Genomic DNA, 21,385 nt, shown 5'->3' with positions numbered 1-21,385 from the left:
TGCAGCCACCGTGGAAAGCAGTATGGAGTTTCCTCAACAAATTAAAAACGGAACTGCCTTATGACCCAGAAATGTCAATTTTGAATGGTAAATATTTTAACAAAGCTTCCTAGAAGATCTGCTGTATTACTTTTTGCAGAACGCAGATCTACTCTAGTTTTCTGATTTTGCAGATAACAAAAATGAGGCTCAGAATGGTAAGTGACTTGTTCAAGGTTGTCCCACAACAGGTAAGAGTCAGTGCTGGGATTCAGACTCTAGTGTCCTAAATCTTAGTGCAGTGCCCACTCACTTCAGTATGGCTCCATGTGTTGGGCTAATAAAATTAATGTCACGCAGCCTTGATTTGCTCACGCACAGCCTCCCTGCACATCAACTTTCTGTCTCCATTTCCACTGGAGAGTGCTTCCTCATTCATTTCACCTAGCTTTCTAAGTGCTTCTCATTGAGTTTTCTTTCCAGTTTTGGCCCTTTATTTCATTCTCTGGAGAACTCTATTACTTTTTTTTTTTTTAAACAATATGGCACTGTTCATCAATCCCACTACAGTGGAGCTCTCCAAGACCAGGACAGAGGCAAGGTGTGTGGGAAAAGGCTCATACCAGGTTGCAAGAGCATAATGTTAAAATTTTATGAGCCGGTTGTTAAACATAATCATTATTATAAATCAACTTTTTAAAAAATTATTATTTTGCGATTATCCATGTTCTGGAGGCTATTTACATCAATGCTATCTGAATGGTGGCGATACTACATGATGGTGTGTTACTGTGCATTGCTTCCCTGCTCTGTAGTCAGTGAGATTACATGTTGGGAGGCTTACCATTGACCTCATGGTGGTAATATTTATACCAGAGCAATTGGCAAATGCTCAAATCTGGCTTGATGTATTGTTTTGCTTACTAGCGAGTTTTGAAACGTGGCAAAGAATATGATAACAATGTGGGTTAAATGTAAAAGTCTGTTGTGTCTGCAGCCATCACATTTTAAATAGTGCACAAAAATTGAGGAAACAAGTTTTAAGTCCTTAAAAGCTATTATCTGATTCAGTGAAGAAGTTGCTCACGTCATCACGGATGAATGAATGAAGTTCCAAAATGTCATCCTTGTTTCACTTTCCTCTTATTCATTAATGTAAATAAAATAAATCAACCAACATTCGTGTTGGCACTCCAGTCTTTCGCCAACTGCAACTACCGGTGTGGATGTAAGAGTTCAGCAAAAATAAGTGAGACCATTCAGTGGGAATCATTTGTATGAAGTTCATAAATAAAGAGTAGTGTAGATTTTACTCTTTGTAAATTGTGTGAAATTACATTGGTGAAATATACTACAGTTATGTACAGACACACAGACACTGTTTTACAGAGAGCTGGCTGTTAAAAACTGACCAGCACATGACTGGATTGAGCCTAGCCCTTGCTGGTCCCCAGCTTCCCATCAGGCTGTCTGAATGGTCCTCCCTACTCCGGATAGGAATTTACCCAAAGTGGTGGGCTGGCTTTCATAGCTCCAGCCTCCCCCTTTTCCAGAATCTCTAGGTGAATAGTTTTATCTTCCTTCCAGGACAGAATATATCCCGATCCTCTCCCCCTTTCCCAGCCTTGTCTCTTCCCGTGTTTTCTTGCTTGTTCAGTGAAGGGCACCACCTTCACCCCAGTTACTCATGGCAGAAAAATAGTCATCATTTCATCCCTGCTTCCTCCACACTCACGTCCACACAGTCACCAAATTAGGCTATTTCTTGCCATCTTCATATTTCTCAATTTAACTACTTCTATCTGTTGTTATTGCAATTTTCTCAAGTTTCCTTACCTATTTTCCCCTTAATTGGTTATTATACTGCCTCCCAACTGGTCTCTCTGTTTACTCCTTCCCATTCATTTTTGCAGTCACTTAAGATCTCTTCCTAAAAACGGTGAACCTCATCAAGTCACTTCCCTGCTTATGAGCCCTCCATGGCTCCCTACTGATGACCAGGCTATGACCACCTGTCCAGGCAACTATCTCCTATAGTCAATCCTCTTCTCAAAAACCACACTTTGGCCAACCCTAAACTACTGTGTTCATAGTTCCTCAAAGGACACACACACACACACACGCACACACACGCACACACACACGAGTGCATACTTCCTGGAAAGCTCTCTTCTCCTCTGGATTCACTTTCTCTGACCTTGCCTCTCCCAAGGCTGTTGGAAGAGCCCCTCCCATATGTATCCTTATAGCGCTGTAGGTATCCCCTTAATTCACTGTATTCCTAATCTGCCACCCTCACTGACTGCCTTGTTGTTTGTTTGTTTCCAACAGCTAACCTGGGACTTAGAGAAATAAACAAATACTTGCTGAGTACATGTCTAGAGGGAAAAAATGATGGTAGGGATAAAAACAGTAGTGACAATCAGATGCTGAGCACCTATTACGTATCAGGCACCATGTGGGATTCTTGGCAAACACTGTTAATTTGCAAGTCACAACAACTCTGCAAAGTAAGTATTTTTATATCTGTTTTACAATTAAGAAAATTAAAGTGCAGAGAGGTTAAGACATGTGTCCAAAATCATACAGCTGCTAAGGGGTGGAGCCAGGATTTGAATTCCTGAACCCTGGGCATTTTATTCCAAAGGCTATACACTTCTAACTACACCACCAAAAAAGCCTTGAGGCAAACATGTAGGCCAGATCTAAAAAAACAGATAAACAACAAAATAAACCAACAAAAAATGCTTTTCAGTTCTGTAATTAAAGTTCCATATAATGGCTCAGATACAAGGTGAGGGAGATGTATGAAGTTCAACAGGTTATTGATTATATATATATATATTCTACTTAATAAAAAGCAGATCTACTTAATAAAAAGCTTTGAAACATACATGGCATTTCCTATTGCGGTGACTAATAGTTTGCCCCATAGTGTGGGTTGGCTGGACACAGAATGGGGAGTGTGGTTAAGGAGGTTCTCCGGGGTCTTGCCCTAGTGGGCTCCCCTCCTGCCTGGGGCTCCTTCTCAGTGAGGCACAGGCTGAAATGCTGATCTGATGTTTGGTCTTTTGACAATTTTCACTTAATGAATTGATTCCTACAGTTCATTAACATACCCACTTCCATTCTGTATACACATATGTCTTAATTAGCTGCTCATTGGCTGTTTAATTACAAGAAAACAGCTGACAGCTGCCTTGCTGAATTCTAATGGCAGACGCTTTGGAGCGGCTACACATTTGCTTTTGACAACCAAGATTTATTCATAACTTTATGATTTATTATGAATGCTTGCATGCCTGCCCGAATTATTGTATTTTCCAATACAAGTAAAAATCCAGCATTTGGGGAATGTTGAAGTGGGTGTATGTTTCCCTCTCATGGATTTCTGAGGCTGAGAAGAATGGAGAATCCTGTATGTAAAGGCATGCACTATGTTAAGACTTTATTTATCCTGGAAACTTTCTGCTGAGAATGTTCAGAAGTGTGGGGATGAGAAAGAAGAAATATCTTTGGATAAACAGGGCAGAAATCTAATTATCTGGATAGATAAAGGAAAAAGACTATAATTGTCAATGGATAAACAGGGCAGAAATCTAATTATCTGGATAAAGGAAAAAAGACTATAATTGTCAACTTAATAGAGGGGTAAAGAGAGGACATGCATAGATTAAAATTAGGAAGAGAAACAGAAGAAAGGAAAAAATTAAAAGGGGGGAGGGCGGCAGGAATAACAGTCTCCAAGAAAGTAAATAAAGAAGGAAATTTGTTTTTTAGAAAAGAACAGGCAACTTCATTAGCAAAACACTTTTATTGTGGTAGTTCCCTCCAATCACAGGGTAGGGCCAGCGAGGGAGTGTTCATTTCCTCCAATCACTGGGGCAGGGACAAGAGGGCGTGTTCAGTTCCTTCAATCACAAGGCAGGGAGGGTGTGTTCAATTCCTCCAATCATGGGGAAGGGACAGGGAGATTGTCGTTATTTCCTCCAATCATGTGTGAGTCCTACACTCATACATCTGACAGCAATAAATCACAGAAACACAGATCTCTTGAACTATTTCTCATTCAATAATGACTAGCCTCCTTGTAGAACTGTAAGTACAAATGATCTCTGATTAAAGCTGACCTCATGTGTCATATTTGGTAAGTGTAGATGTCTGCTTTGCCATATGGTGATCTTCTATACTCAGATCCAGTCCAAGCAACACATTCAACAACAGTGATTCATAAGCAGGCATGAGGGGCCGTAGTCTGAGCCAGACACTAAGTTAGAGCCCTACCTATAACAAGGCCACAAATCCAGCGTTTTTTATAAGTTGAGGAAAGGACTCAATTACTGATACATGATTAAGACCTAAACAAAGAAAAAAAAATCCAAATCATCTTTATGTAAATTGGGGTTTTGACACATCCTACCACTTGTGCATTTCATCACAGGACTGGAAGACTGAGCTAAGAAAAAATTTTTTTTTATCACCTGTATATAGCAGAACTGAAATTCTGATGTCACAGTATGCAATAATAGCCAAGTCCAATCCTCATTTTAAATGTTTAGCTCTAATAGTGCAGCCCAGCTGTTATAAAACAGTACAATAAAGTGTTTGAACATGAATGCATCAATGCTGGAAAGTGGACAAAACTGGCTGAAGACTAGTGGCATTTCACAACTGAAATTAAAATATTAGAATCCTGTTAAAAACAATTGGGGCCTAAAAGGAACATTTATGGACACTGGTTTTTAACCTAATACATAAAAAGCTCCAGAAATTGCTTTAGCTTTTTCAGGAATAAGTAATGTATAATTATACAATCTAGATATCTTTCTATTGTTAATTTCAGGTCATATATTTGTTAATGCTAAGAAAGTATTCCGAATTCTCCCTTTACTGGGTAAAAGAGGAGGTTTAGCATGACATCTTAAATGTATTATGATAAGCAAATGCTAGTCTAAGACCTATCAAGAGCAAAGGGTTTTAAATGTAATCAGAAATCAATTCACTAATTCCAATACTCAATTGTACATTAGCAACTGAAATGTTCCAGTGGAAATTGTAGAGCCTGGCTGGTGTGGCTCAGTGCTTGAGCATCGACCTATGAGCCAGGAGGTCATGGTTCAATTCCTGGTCAGGGCACACGCCCAGGTTGCGGGCTTGATCCCCAGTGTGGGATGTGCAGGAAGCAGCTGATTCACTCTGATCACTGTTATTTCTATGTCTCTCTTTCCCCTTCCCTTCCTCTCTGAAATCAACAAAAATACATCTTAAAAATAGAAACTGTAGAGCCAAAAAGTAAGAAAACAGATTTAAAAATTGTGGGGTGTTTTTTTTTAATCTTGAGATAAATATTTTATCATCATCATCCAAGCAGCCACTGTATGTAATGAAGCTAGGAACTGAAGTTGAATGATAAATAGGACAATTTTGCAAAAGAAAACCTCAACTAATGGTCATTTTTCTATAAACACGTCTGCATTTTTATTCACTCTGTGAACTTTAACCCTCACATCGATAGCCTCTCGTTTACTTTCTGGCCTTTTCCTCTGCCTGCATGTTCCATGGTCTGGCCCAAGCTCCTGGCAGGTCCACCCCAACTTACCCTACACCCCTCCTAGTGTTCACCCAGGGCCGGGACTAAATTCTGTTCCAAGAGCTCAGAAATGTCTTTACCGACAGAACTAAGTTTGCAGGCCTGGATTCTACATTCTTCTGAAATGAAACATGCAGGGCTTGAGCGGGGCTAGCACACTGTTTCCTCATTATTTCAAAAGAACAAGTGAAATACTTTAGAAATAAAAACCTTAGCATAATGGAGCTCTTAAAATTTTTGGAATGGTGTACCTGTCTATCCTTAGCTTACACTACGCACAGAAAGTGACCCCTCGCTCTAGTCAAACTGGGTTATACGTTGTCCCTAAAATACAACCAAGGCATCTCCATCGGTAGGCTCTTGCTGCCTCATGGATATGTCTCCTCGAGTTATATTACAGAGTGTGGTCTTACTCTGGTATTTAGTTCTTGCTTTGCTATTTAGCTTTTCCTATGCTGGCCTCCTCTCTAACAACTAGACCAGTGATGGCAAACCTATGACACGCCTGTCAGAGGTGACACGCGAACTCATTTTATTGGTTGATTTTTCTTTGTTAAATGGCATTTAAATATATAAAATAAATATCAAAAATTTAAGTCTTTGTTTGACTATGGTTGCAAATATCAAAAAATTTCTATATGTGACACGGCACCAGAGTTAAGTTAGGGTTTTTCAAAATGCTGACACGCCGAGCTCAAAAGGTTCGCCATCACTGAACTAGACCGTAAACTGCTTGACGGAAGGATTAGGCCTTCTGTGTCTCTGGATCCCTTACAACACTTATAAAGCGCCTGGTCCCAAGATGGGCGCTCATATGTTTGCTGTTTTTATTGGCAGAGTCTACATAACAAATCACAAATGGTCATAAAAATCGGGACTGGACCCATAGATAACCTGAAATAGCATCTGACTACCCAGAACAGCATTATGCAGGCATAGGGAGTGTGGCCAGGAATGATATCAACAGCCAATCCCTACTGAGCGCTTGTTATGTGCTGGGCACTTTTTGAAGTGCTTTACCAAAATGCACGTGATAACTCTATGAAGTTAACTGCAATTGCTATCCTCATTTTACAGATGGGGAAACAGGCACAGAGAGGTTGGGTAGCTGCTCAAACTGGGAGAAAGCAGAGCTGACATTCAAACCTAGGCAGTCTGGTTCCTGAGTCATAGCACAAGCATGACCCCAAACTATCTCTCTGCAGGTAGGCCAGGGACCAGGAGAGGGTGAGCAGGGAATAACCGGGAACTAGAGAAAGAGCTACCAAAACGTCTACTATTTTGACTGTTCGTGGGCAATGCCTACCTGGGCCAATGTATGATAAATCATTTCAGTAATTAACCAGGTTCTCTGGTTTCTTGTGGTTTCAATTTTAAATGCAATTTAAAATACATTAAATTGCATTTAAATGATTAGCTCTGAAAATGACTGAGTCATTTTTCCCTTCTCATTAGATATCTAGATATCTAGATATCTATTTATATATTTATATATCTAATTATAATTTTTCCTTATGTCTAATGATACTAGCACAGAGATAAATTATTTACAATTTGTCATAAAGTAACCACCTTCACCTGGTTAGAACATGGTAAATCATTAACCTCAATGGCAAAAGCAGAGGCTCCTGACTTCACCACAACTAGAAATAAAAACATTAGTTAAAGCAGAGAGAAACTATTCTGCAGAGTAAACAGTATGTGCATCCGATATAAACACGTACAATTGTATAGGTCCCAGGCTGGGCACAGGCCCAATGTGTTAATACAGTTAAGTTCTAATTGTTTGTTTCTGCGACTTTGAACAGATGAACACAGATAACCAAACACCACTTTGGCATTGAGTCCGTATACTGGTATGGACAAGATCTGAAAGGGTCATCTAGAGAAGTGAAAGCTGTGACATAATAGCTGCCTGTTGTTTTTCTATTGCTTTTATTTCTGTCATAAACATTGGGGTAAAAAGAAAACACACAGTGTCAATGCCTATGTAAACACAGTGGTCCTCAGAGAGTCAATTCACTTTGACAGAATCATAGGAAGTAGCCCTCACCCCCAGACTCCATTCTTAGACACTCACTTCAGTTTGCTACATAAAACCACATGTGGCATTACTGACAGACTCAGAGGGGGTGGGGATCAGGTTCCTGGGCAGAATGAAGATACTCAGAGTGGTTAATACCTAGGAACCTGTCCACCCTGGTGGCAGGCAGTACACAAAAGTCGCCATTGGGTGGAACTCCACGTGTGGGAGGACTACTGTCTCCATATCCTTCACCCAGAAAGGCCATGTCATCTTTAGCCGGGAAGGTGTGAGCACAGAGTGGATGAGGGTGAGGTGTTACACCTGCCCAGCCATGTCAGCCAGATTAACTCTGAAAGTCAATCAGGCGGCTACTGTCACAGGCAGATCCCTCTCTGAGATGGCGGAGGCCAGGCAGTCGGTTTCATTTTGTTTTATTTCGACTCATTAATTCATTTTGAGGGAGGGAAGATGGAGGGAGTAAAAGGGGATAACTTTTTTTTGTTGATAATCCAGAACCCTGAGGCTTTGAGTGTTACCACAGAGATGAATAATTCAAACTCCCCTTTAAGTAGCAGGACCCCTATTCTTAAAAGGCTGGCAATTTTTAAAAAGATTATTGTGTTCGGTGGTGTGCAGAAATCTCAAGCTTCATCAAGATGGGCTCAATAGGAAGCATTTGTATGCGTGCAAAGTGGCAAATGTTATGATGATTAACAGTAAAACAAAGACTTAAGGAAATTACGAGGCAAATTTTCCTGCGGTCTTTCAGTAGTTATTTGTGTCTGCAGGTGATTTTGAATTTTATGACACTGTATTTTTCTAATTTCTCTAAAGGAGAGCTAACCAAATTCGTGGATTTTATTTTTTGCCTCAGCTTCAAAATGCCTTAGGGCTAAATCAGGCTTGGTTCAGTGGCAATCGAAGGTCTCAGAGCCTTCAGCATGTTTAAATAGCTGCTCTTCTGTTTATTTTGCACTGTTTTATCCTGTAAGCTGTCTCAAGGCTCTTCCAATATAAGCAGGAGGATTTAGATCTCAATAAATTAAAATTTGAATAACAGAGTCAATCTGGGTTTGGGGGTCTTGGAAGATTAGGATAACCATCTCTATTTCCCACTGCCATATTGTGCACGTTCTGTACATATTACCCTGAAATCAGCATCAGTCAAAGTTAAAATATTAACAACAGCAATAAGAATGATAATGTTTAGATTTAAATTGCGCTTTTCAGTTGATAAGGACTTTTATTTACAGTGTTTCATTCTGTTCTTAGAATAGTTTTAAAAGACAGGAGGAATAGGTGTTATGCCCACTTTATAGATGAAGAAACTGAGTCACTAAAATATTAAAACATGCACAAAACTATATGGACAAGTGGTGGCAACAGGGCCAGACCTCAGTTCTTTCCAACAGCCTTGCCATAATTAGGCCAGCTGTGTCAACATCTGTGTGCCAACAATAAGACTTTCAATCATATTTTGATTGAATTTATTGCAAATGTCTTCTTATAAAGCTAATAACAGGGACATTATAGAAGTCTAATGTTATCCCTTTTTTAAAAAGATAACCAAAGCGATTATTCATCAGATCAATCAATTCTGGGATTGGAAGTGACAAGCAAGCAATGCTCAAATACCTTCCTCTAGCCTCCTCTTAATTTGATGGAAGGCATAAAAAAACATGTAACTTTTTTTTACATGTAATTTAACACCAAAATATTCTGTCCTGTCATTTCTCATCACTCAAAATTCCCAGGAGTTGAACTGTTAGACACAGTAGAAATAAAAACCAAGAATTTCAAAGATACAGTCTAACATTAATAGACACAACAACAACAATTAAAAAGGCTTACCTTGCAGCCTTCACATGTAATGACACCATAATGGATTCCTGATGATTTGTCTCCACAGATCTTGCATGGAATAATTTCAATTTGAGCTGCAATAGAAGCACGCAACCAGTTAATTACATTTTCTTTTAAACACCTTATAAAAGCGTTCCCAGATCAGCATTTGTATAGTGAAAACTAATAACCTGCTAAACATTATACTGCATTAACTATTCATTGCTGAACTGTGAGGGTCCCCCTAGAGCCCTGGACTAAATTATGGCTGCTCGTTATATAATAGCTTTCGGGTTATTAAAATGGGCCATTCGAGAAGGTGTTTAAGGACCCACAAGAAGGCTGGAATCAGCATTTCAAAGCCTTCCAGAACCCGAGAGTTCGCAGTTTAGGCCTCAGAGCAAAGCAGATACTAGGATGTTTCCTCCGATCTCATTTTCCATCATTATTTTTAAAAGGTCATAAATCTGTCTTGGCTGAGCACTGTAGCTCAACTGGTCGAGAAAATATGCTCCAAAAAGTCAAGACTACTTAGGAAAATGATTCAATTCCAAATATTCATGTTACTTACGATGGCAAGTGAAGAATTCCTTACTCATCCTTTTTTAATTAACACAGTTGCCATGTGTTAAAAATGAGTCCATTTGTGTACGATCAAAACCTTTCAACCATAAAGATAATATCCTATCTGGTTTTAATAATGATGAGTCCTGACAAATAGAATAAGTAGCCTCTAAGTTCTTTACTTTGGAAATTGATTTCCTGGTACAGCACGCTTGTGTTTCTATCCAACTGATTACTTTATATATGAATGACACCAAAGTTCTCAAATATAACAACATACATTTCTAAGCAAACACATTATATCTTGAGCAGAGCTGGACATAGCATAATTAAGGATTAAAAAATAACCTATAAATAAAATAATTAGGCAAGACAAAGTACTTGGATCAACTATGAAATAAAATTTGTATATGAAAAAAAAGAGACCCACACTGAGGTGTATATACAGGATGGCAGTGTTCACCAGTCTACCTGGAATGTTCCATTAGGGTAGGTTTATTTTCCATGGTTTTCATTACTGGATATCATATCAGGTTATCTACAAGTCACACACACAAACACAAAGGCCAAGTGCCCAAGTGTATTTCATTTTCATATAGCTCCTATCTGGCCCCATGCCTTACACAAAGCAATGATGTAAGTTACGCGATATAAGTAACACATTTACACACAGCCCACTCTTTCTTCCAATGTAATCCCATATCCTGGGATAATTTCCACAACACTTACTTTGAATTTCATGTGATGTTGTATTCAACAATTACAGCACACATGAAATTCTTGGATTTAACCTCATTATAAAGCATGTGTGCCTGCTAACTTCCTTTCAAGGGAACTAGTACAAGTACTGACCAGGGAGTGCAAGCTAATCAGCGAGTCCTTTTCCTATGAGTCACTTTTAGTGTTGAGATACTGAGTTTCATTGTCCAGAGTCAGAGATGGCTCAAAATATCATGTCCAATATATTTTCCATAATCCTGAAGCTTTCTAAAACCCAATAACACTGTCTTTGTACACTGTCAAATATGTCTATTTGTGAGTTATACAACTTAATACGTTATAAGGTTTCATTTAACAAAACTTATCACCTCCAAGTCTGCCTCCTTATTCTTAGCACCTAGGAAAATTCTCTATGAAATCTGAAACCTAACAATGTTTCACATTTGTGGTCCCTCCAATATTCTAATACAGTCGAGGCAAAGTTTTGTGCTACAGACTGTCTGCAACTGGAGACAAGATAGCTAACGCCCAACGTTTTTCAAGGACTCACAAAAGCCAAGGGGTAGCTGAAAGGTGATATCAGGTGAGAGTTATTGCCTGGGTTTTCCCATCTGAATTAACTAGTCTATAATGAGAACCTGCCTCCCCGACCCTGACCCCTAAGGAATCGAATAATTAGGCAACACAAAGTACTTGGATCATCTATTAAACAAAATTTATACGTGGAATAAAGAAGACTGGCACCAAGCTGCTTCTGCGAATGTCTCACCTCAATCTATACTCACAGAAATTAGACATAGGCAAACCTGGTTAGGCCCTGTGGGTTCAAGTCAGCATCAAAATTATCTGATGCAATTAAAGCAGCACTAGTGCTAAACAGGCTTTTCAAGCGTTATCCTGATTCCATCTTAACAATGGAGAGATCAACACATCTAGTTAGTCCTTTATAAGCTACTAGTGGCCTGTGCACGAGGTGCTCGCTGCCACTTGCCCCAGCTGTCTGCCCGGCCCACCGCCGCTCATAGCTCTCCCCACTTGTAGCTCACTGCCCCGCCCTCCAATAGCTCTCTGCTGCTTGTAGCTCGCTGCCCTGCCCTCCTGATGATCCGTCATTACACATCACGGTGTAACAACCATTTGCATATTACCTCTTTATTATATAGGATGAAGGCCCTGGGCAGGCCCTATTGGGAACACTGAGTAAAACTGTGCCTGGATCAAATGGAAAATGGCATATTTCTGTTGAGTGGGCCTGGATTCTTAGTGGATTACTCATCAGAGGTGAAATGACGACCTTTAAGCCAATGATCAAAATGCCTGCTAATGGCTGCTGTGATCCTGCCAGTGATACAGAGGGGTCTGCTCGGGATAGGAGTGGTCCGGGGAGTGCCACTCTGGCCCAGCACTCTCACCGTTGGAATGGCTCATGGTCTAGCTAGGGGGAGGGTGGGTCCTTGTTAGCCTGAGTCAGGCTTTCAAACTCTTGGTCTTCAGTCTTGTTTCAGCTCCTGAGGCCCAGAAATCAGGATTTTAAAAAGATTCCCAGGTGATTCTAATGTGCAGCCAAGGTTGAGAACCACTGCCCTAGAGCCTAGACCAGTGATGGTGAACCTTTTGAGCTTGGAGTGTCAGCATTTTGAAAAACTCTAACTTAACTCTGGTGCCGTGTCACATATAGAAATTTTTTGATATTTGCAACCATAGTAAAACCGAGACTTATATTTTTGATATTTAATTCATATATTTAAATGCCATTTAACAAAGAAAAATCAACCAAAAAAATGAGTTCGCGTGTCACCTCTGACAGGCGTGTCATAGGTTTGCCATCACTGTCCTAGGGTCTTCCAGATCTGGAGGACATTCAAGCTAAGATATATTTCACAAGATTTATGGAGGCCAGTGAGTCATCTATACTCACTGCAGATGACTTGTATTTTCAAGCAGGAGGCCATCTGTCAGCCACTGTGTTTGCACTTAGTTCCAGTGGGCAATGTGGGCCAAAGAATCAGAATTCGTTACAACAAGCTTCACTAGGAAGCTCATGGTAATTATGATAATGGGAAGGTTCTCCAAAGCAAGGTTCAGGGGTTCTGGCTGGTCCGACCAAACTATTCTACTAGCCTACCTCCTGGGGAGCAGTCTTATCTCAGAAGACAATTTCAGTTACAAGTGCTCTTTAAGAAATGACTGAAATACACCTGCTCCGAAGAGTAAACTCGCTGAATGTGATCTGATCACACATGTTGATATTTCCAGAAAGCAAACATTTGCAGATTGGAGCAGGGCACTCAGCCTCCCATTTAATCTAACAATGCACAAAAGCCGCCCCCTCCACCTTTTAGTCAATTTACAGAATTCAACAGTAACACTGAGAATAAAAAAAAAAAGTAGTCATTGACTGGCAAATTTTTCAAAAGGAAGGCAGTTTAGTTCCATAAATTTTAGTTTTCAGTCCAATAAGAGGGAAAAGGCAAAAAACTCCTTGCCCTTTGCTGTCCATCCCTCGGGCTTTCCCATTTTCCAACAGGCAGTCTTGTGTCTTTTCAAAATAATCTTCTTTTAACACAAATTATGAGTCTTGGCCCATAGATATGCACGCATGAACTCAGCCAGTATTTCAAAGGATGAGTTCTGTCAGACACCACTCCTGTCACAAGTATATTGATTAAATTAGCCCACATACATATTCATCTCAGCAAAGAGGTTTATTGTGTAGGGGAATATCTGAAGCAAGAAGCACACAGATAATCATGAATTGGCTTAACAATGAACAATCTTGCTATGAAAAATTCTAATTTGCCTACATTTTCAGCTCTATTGCCTAAATAATTTGCTCTCTCCTGCGCCCTGAGTAATTCAAGCAGGCGCCCCACACCTGCAGAGGCCAATTTCTGCAGTTTCAAGGAGCTGACAACAAGCGGCAGCGGGGCGTCAGGAAATCCGACAATGCAAGTGTGCTAATTAGCCAAATGGTCCTTGGGCTGGGCTGTCACTGAGCCGTGGATGTACTTCCACACAAAGTTAGCTTTTTGCTTTTAATTATAAAAGGGACAAGGACACGGGCACTGGCATTCTAACACCTCACTTATTTCTCAGGACCTACTGTGGGATATATCTTGGTCTTGAGAAAAATGTCTGTTTTCCCAAAGAATTAAAAAAATACAATAGTATGAGTTATACCCATCACTTCACTCTCGATAAATAGTGAACATGTATTTGTGTTTATAATGCAAGGCATTGTTGCATTTACTTCAACAATCCTATGAGGTTGGTGGTATCATTAACACCATCATGACCATCTACATTTTTTTAAGCGAGAAGACAAATTCAGAGAGGCTAAATAACTTGTCCAAAGTCAGAATGCTAGGAAGAGGTAAGACTGAAATCTGGGCACATTTTGTCCTTTTGTCTAACTAAAAATTTAGGGCTCCCACCCGGCCAGTGCAGTTCAGTGTGATTGAGCTTTGACTTATGAACCAGGAGGTCATGGTTTGATTTCCAGTCAGGGCACAAGCCTGGGTTGCAGGTTCGATCCCCAGCCCAATCAATGATTCTCTCTCATCTTTGGTATTTTTCTCTTTCTCTCCCTCTCCCTTCTCCTCTGAAATCAATAAAAAAATATTTTTTAGAAAGTATTTTATTTTAAAAAAATGTAGGGTTCCCCCTTCTCACCATTCTGCACTGCCAAGATCCAATCTCTCCAGTAACAAACATCAGGAGATTACTGCGCTTGGTATGCAACCATTACCAAGGATCAAAAGACATGTTATAAGTCATTTGGTTAAACTTACATACTATTTCGAACTGATATCAAGATGTCTTTCTGGGAGTTACCTGACTAGTTTAAAACTGGAAGTAATCATCAACCTTGTCATTCTCCTCAATTTTACAAAATTCCAAGTAGTTTTTGACCTTAAGGTGACTGATACCAAGTTTTAACAATTTTTAAGGCTAGGAAAGTTACTTAACCTCTCTGAACCTCAGTTGCACTTGTGGAGATTCAATGATATGATATATAAATGACACAGCACATAAACGATTATTATATATGTATATATATAGTATATATTCTATATATATGCACATCACGCAGTTTTTAGAAATTGTTGGCACTCAACACACAGCCATTATTATTATTGTTATTGTTGATAAGAAATCCTGCCTTATAGCGAAATGAAATTATTTTCTGCAGTCCGTAAGCTCTTTCCAAAGTGGGGATAGAGAAAAGCTGCTTAGCCTCCAAATAATATGACAGGCAGTTCATACCAGCCACCACAGCAATCCTTTGCAGCACTGGCACTTAACTGCCTGCTGCACACAGTGCATGTGGCAATCAGGTGTGGATATGTCCTATAGAATTTGCTATTAATAATGGTAAAAAGACTAAACATTTTGATGGGTTCGTATAAAAGCAAACTTACATGGACCCAAGGTTACTCCAATCATACCTTTCATCTAGCTCACTTGCACAATCACATATTTTCTTGCATTAGACTGCACAGGGCGGGGTTCCTGCTGGCTTGCCAGGAAATGGCTAAACCCTGGATACGCCCATGAGAATATGTCACATAAGAATGGCAAGTAATTTCGTGTGTCCTGCAGAAATGGTCAAGAGCTACTGCTTTAAAAAATACCTTTTACGTCAATTTGTTGACAGTGCTTTTTGTTTGTTTGTTTGTTTTTTGCTTTTCTGGAGGGAAAATATTGAGGACTTTTTACTTGCTATGTTACATACTTCTGATGTTTGAATTTTTTACAACCAGCATGTATTACTTTTGTAAGCAGGAAAACCAATAAAGATTAAAAAGAAAAACCCCAAGGCATTTGATTTTATTTTCGGTAAAATGGTTTGAGTCCTTCGTGGATTAGTCACTTTATTTTATCCCCAGTTCAAAACTGCTGGGTATTAAAGGCTCTGCATGGCCTGACGACAGCCCGGCGTGCATGTCAAGGCCGGATGGTGGAGTGGCGTAGCCTCTGCCTGCTTCCCTGAAGCAGTGCTGGGAATTCCTGGCTTCTAGAGTCTTGTGGACCCTCTGGTCTGGCCACCTCCTAGCTCCAAGGACATTGTGCCCTGCCCAGTGGAGCCCAGGCCAGGGGGCACACGTAGGGGCTGACATTCATCTGGTTGTGAGTCCTGCCACAGAGGCTGGAACAGCCTGGCTAAGGGAGCCTTTTCCTAACTTGTCTGCCCAGATGGGAGCCTTTTTTCAAACCATCCTTCTAGAGGTGGCGCCCTCCTCTGCAGTGTGCAAAGGTGCTGTGTGTGGTGGCTGTGGGTACTCCTGCTGCTGCTGCCCCTGAAAGCCCTGGCCACCCCATACATGGGTTTGCAGAGAGCTCTCATTACATCTCATGGTGGCTTCGAACGGTCTGGCTCATTTTGTCATCCTGGACCCTGGCTTGGAGTGCAGCATGAATGTCTCCCATGACCCAGCCCAGGCTTGTTCCATGGTCCTTCGGGGAGGGAAGGCCTGAGTTTCAATTGCATACTATGCAAACGGATAATCAACTTATTCTGCCATTTTGCCCACTAAATATATACTAAATATGATATTCATATGTTTCCTTAGTCGAGTCTTTTCTTCCGCTGATTTTGGATTCTTTCATGACAGCACTTGATCCTCACTAAACATCACCTAAGCAATTAGCCCCCTAATTGGAAAAGCCTTACCCCTTTGGTATAGACTCGTGGTCATTTCTGGCAGCAACAATAATGCCTGATATTTGCAGGGTTCTGTAAGTTTTTGTCCTCATTAGCTTGCTTAGATTTTGGTGCTCACAACAACCCTGAATAGCGGGTGGGTATCATTATGCCCATTCTACAGATGTGGAAAGTGAACCTCAGGAGGAGTAAGTGACTTATGTCTAGATTTCCCAGTATCTACATAATTGTAAAGGTAGATACCAAAGGTAGATGCCAGGCATAAAGCAGAAAGACTTGGTGCTTCATTCCTTTTAAAGATTATTTGGTGCCTTTAAATTTATGTTATTATCTCCCTGGGGAACTCAAGGAGAGATGATATGAGAGTAAGAAATGGAGGTCTATCCAGCTAAGAAGTGGAGTCGGCAATCCTTCCAAGGCTCCATCAGACCCTCCACTCCTTGGATGGCCTCAAGCAAGTCACTTACATCTCCACTTCCTCCATCTATAAAATGGGAATAATTCTTACCTCCCAGGCAGGTGGTGGTAAATGAATGCTCGCAAAGCTCTTTGAAGATGAAAAGGCCTACATAAATGGGAGGGAAGCTTTAGGAAGCTTGGCATATCATTCTTGGCAAGGACCAGGACGCCGCGCCCTCACTACCCACTACAGGCTCTGCCACAAGGAGAATACTGAATATACAGAACTGTAATTTTCACCTGCTAGCTAGACTGAGTTTTTTTTTAAATTGTTGGTTCCTAAAATGCCTTCCTGAGAGACCAATGCATCCAGATGTTAGTATTTTAGTCTCTGCTTGAGAGAAAAAGAGCACATCGAAGGAGAAGTCACCTCTCTATACCAGCTGTCACCAGCAAAGTCACTCAACTAAACTCTCACCCAGGCTTGCATGGTTTTGCAGGAGCATCGTGGAAATGGCAAGATCCCCATGTATAAATATAATAAACATATGTGTCATCCTCTGACATCTTGAACCTTAGTATTAAGTTGATATCTGACTCAAAGGGCCCTGCCAAACTGTAAACATTAAAGAAAAAAGTCCCGTGCCTTACTTGGCCCCCTCCCAAGTCCTATCCCTTACCTACTGTTTAAAACCACTTCTTAAAGGCTTTAACTTGACTGTGGTTTCTGCTGAAAACGCAACAGCTTTTTAAAAATCATTGATACAGACACATAAGCATGCCTTAAACAACTGAGAGGTCAAGCATTTGCAAATAAAACAGATCTAAAATAAAAGACAAAATTGGAGGTTTGGAACTTCGACTATTCCCTTGAGTCTTTATACAGGTAAAGGTGCATAAGAGTTAAAACACAGGGCCAGAATGCCCCATCGAAATTCAAAGAAAGCGGAGCTGTGTTTGCAGGAAATCTCTGAAGCATAAGGACAACAGGCACATTTTCTCATGTGGCTTTCTGAGAATATGCAGCTAGTTCTGACAATGGGAACAGAATATTAATCCTTTGTAATATGCTTCTATCCCTACTAGATTAAGCTTTCCAGAGAAACTGACTCACATTCCCTGATGCCTATGTATCTCTGCTAAAAACCAAAAACAAATGAGTTCTTTGTCCCTAGACAGGGAAATTCTGTCAAATCAGAGAGAAAGAAGACTTTTCATATAGAGGAACAATGGATAACTTTGATTTTTAGAATCATTTCTCTCTAGAATTCTCCTACTACACAGTTATACACAAAATTACCTAAATTTGAGGCAATTGACTCTTTACCTTTTTGGGTAATGAGGTAGTAACCAACTAAAGCCTTGAATAAATTAATTGAATATCAAGAGAAGCAGCTTCCCAACTTCACTCCGTTTATCCAGTGCGTCAAATCCTGAATAAATTATCATCCAATAGAAGGTGATGCCATTAAGATCAGCAATACGAGTAGTTTCTTCTTTTTTGGTTTTTCAATTTAACATCTCTATTGCCTTTGTAAACAATGAAACATATTTGTTGCTGAGAAATTGTGGGGTTTTGAGAAATCAGGGACCAAGACAGAGGTATCTGGCCATTTGGCCAAATTACTCCCAATTGGAATAAGGTCCCTCTAAGATTTTAGAATTAACTGCATTTTTTTCCATATATAATTCTGGAAAATCTTCTAGGACCTTGAGATCAGAAGCATCTAATAAAAATCCTCCTTTTGAACCTCTCAGTGTGGGTTAACTGTCATTTCATATTAGCAGGAAAGAGAATCCACTCTATAGTACTAAGTGGTTAGACTCTGCTGAAGGGAAATTCCCAGTAACTTCTTTTCCAACTATGGGTGTGTGTCCCTTATATAATTCTGGATCGTATTATACAAAAAAAGTCACAGAACTGCCTCTAATCTTATCTAGCAATCAACCTCACTCTAGATACCAATACCTTTTTCCCCTTAACAAGAACAATTTTGCCACATTTAGGTTAAGTCTTCCTTTGCTCACAGTTGAGAGCAACAGGGTCAGTCAGCTCTTTGCTTTCATCATTCAGAGTCTGTTTTTCACAACAACAGAAAAGAACATCTTTAAAACCAAACCAAATCTGGAGATCTTATCTCATTTCTGCGTAGCCAAACACATCAGAATTACTTTTACTGCATTTTATGAAATAACCTTCCTTTACCCAATTCCCCCTAAGTTCTCATATCTAAGCCCAAGAAGATAACCACTCCATTTCATAGCTCTCTTATCGTTGCATCTGCCTATGCATACCTCAAGCTATACCCATTTTACAATCTTGGTACTTCTATTTAGATGTTTTTACTTTTTAAAATGGGTACATATAGTATAAAAATAAACAAACCTGGTGCTTCAATTACAAGTCCAAAGACAGGAAAATGTATTGACACAGAAATGAGTCATAACAAATAGGACATTTATTTAAATCTATATCAGTTCTATGACTTCTATGAGTATGGCATACAGCATACAGCTTAGCATACAGCATTAAAGTTCACTGAATAAATCATTCAAAACATTCTGTTCGCCTCAGAATACTCCTTAAAGAGCCAAAGTCTTCTACCTCAAAAGTCAGCCATTGATTGCTAATTCCAATTGCACAATTTCTATGACCACTTACAGTGCCATCACAAAAGTCAGCTGGATGCAGAGATGCAGAAAAGTGGGTCAAAATAACAGGAATCTAGGTTAAGTCACCAAAGCTTACAAGGTAAAGGAACCCATTGCTTCTTTTCATTCGCTTGGATGGTTTTTTTGAAGATCAGTTATTTTCATTGAATAGATCACTTAAGAAATATTCCCCAACCAAATTAAGTTTGAATTCATGGCAAAAGATTGGAAATAATTATAACTTTAAACCTTGAAAATACATTCACACTTCTCTGTATTAAGCCATAGAGGACTAAAATGACAACAGATCCATAGTCATAGCCATAGACTGGTGAAACCAAAACCTTCTTGGTCTGCAGGCTATTTTAGTGGGTGAGGATGGTTAAGAGGATAACCCCACAACCCAGATCCCCACTTAATGCTCTCTCCCACTTCACAAAGTCTCCCTACAATTAACTGGGAGAACAGAACTTTGGGCAAGAGACCAGGGAAGGGTCTGGTCTTATTAAAAACCACAAGCAAATTACTTAGACTTGCCAGAAAGAGAAGTGTGCCAGGTAGGTGTTGCCATATTAATCATTTTAAGGCTGTAGGATCTTGAAGGATCAGGGACCATCCCCCCCTGGAACAAAAGTTCTACTAGGTTCTCAACCTACAATTTCCAGGACGTAGCCAATAACATAAAAACAATAGACATGGCGAGTTCTAAGCTTTCAAATAAATACATCAAAGATGCACCTCAGGAATGCAGTTCAATGTTGTTGATTTTTTGAAAATTCTCTTTCATAATGCTTTTCTAAGACAGGCAGTGCGGCCAGGCCGAGGAATAACCAGACAAATGGCCTGAAGAGTGTGCTCTGACACTCTCTCTAAACACATGCTCTTTAAACTTGCTTATTAGAGAAACATTTTCATTCTTAATTAAAATATATGAGATCAATCAGAAAACAGATAACAATACTTGCTGAACTCTGATGCACGTGTATTGCTATGGCCCATGCCCATGGGGAGAAAGCAGAGCAGGAAGGAGGCTGTGTCTTCAGAGGAAAGGGAAAGATAGAAAAAGGCAGCAGCGCCTTGGGGACGTTAAGCAGCTGTGAGACATGAGGAGAAGGAATGCTCTGGACCACAGTAAGAGATTGACAGATTTATTTTAAGAAGGTCTGACATCTATGCATCAATTTACAGACTACAACACCTAAGAAATGTCATCCCCCTCCCCCAAACAAAAGGAAATGTATATCTTGGGTGTTTATCTTGAAGCTACCTATTTTTATGGAAGTCGTGCCCTGGAGGTGAGGTAAGAATGCCATAGCCATGCAAAGATAGCAAAATAAGGTTTGCAGCATCATCCCATTTTCAGTTTCTACTCCTGGAGTCCAAGGAGCTTCTCTTGCCTGCAAACATTTCACGACCCATCCTGAACGTCCTGCTATCAGCCTTCCAGCATTCAGCAATGTGTCTGCCTCGTGAGTGAGCGAGTGTGACATTATCATTGGAATAAGTGCATCTTCCTAATTTGCAGTAAAAGCGCACCATTCACACACTTTGATATTTCAGCAAAACAAGGTTTTGAAGTGCGTTTCACAAGTGGCAGTGGCACACTTCACATCAGAAGGAAACACGGTCTGATGGCTAACAGCGGCAGTGGCTACAGGCACATCTTACTGTCCCAGCAGGAGCTCAGAATAGCAGGTCCCTTTTAATGCCATTGGCTGCTACCATCTTAAATCATCATCATCATCCACACACACACACACTCACACCCCCACACACACACATTCCACACACTCACACCCAGCTCCATCCAGCTGCCAGTCCCACCACCCCTTGCTGAGACCCTGCATGACTAGCATCAGGGATGCAGAAGGTACATAGAGCCTGCCAGCACCCCTCATGTTGTTACATTAGCTTCACTGTGTATGAATTAGGGATGGAAGAGAAAACC

The 21,385-nt window shown here is 40.2% G+C and overlaps 1 protein-coding gene across 1 annotated transcript in view; it reads right to left on the bottom strand.

The window, feature by feature from the left end:
* The window catches only part of RORA (RAR related orphan receptor A), a 53,660-nt gene that overhangs the window by 25,376 nt on the left and 6,899 nt on the right, over positions 1–21,385 (bottom strand). The window contains 1 exon segment of the mRNA XM_015563006.1: positions 9,447–9,532. Coding sequence (XP_015418492.1) covers positions 9,447–9,532 — 86 coding nt within the window.

This window comes from Myotis davidii, unplaced genomic scaffold (genome assembly GCF_000327345.1).
Source record: "Myotis davidii unplaced genomic scaffold, ASM32734v1 scaffold57, whole genome shotgun sequence".
Lineage (NCBI taxonomy): Eukaryota > Metazoa > Chordata > Mammalia > Chiroptera > Vespertilionidae > Myotis > Myotis davidii.
The sequence above is the reverse complement of the archived record's forward strand: the minus strand, read 5'-3'. Positions and strand labels throughout refer to the sequence as shown.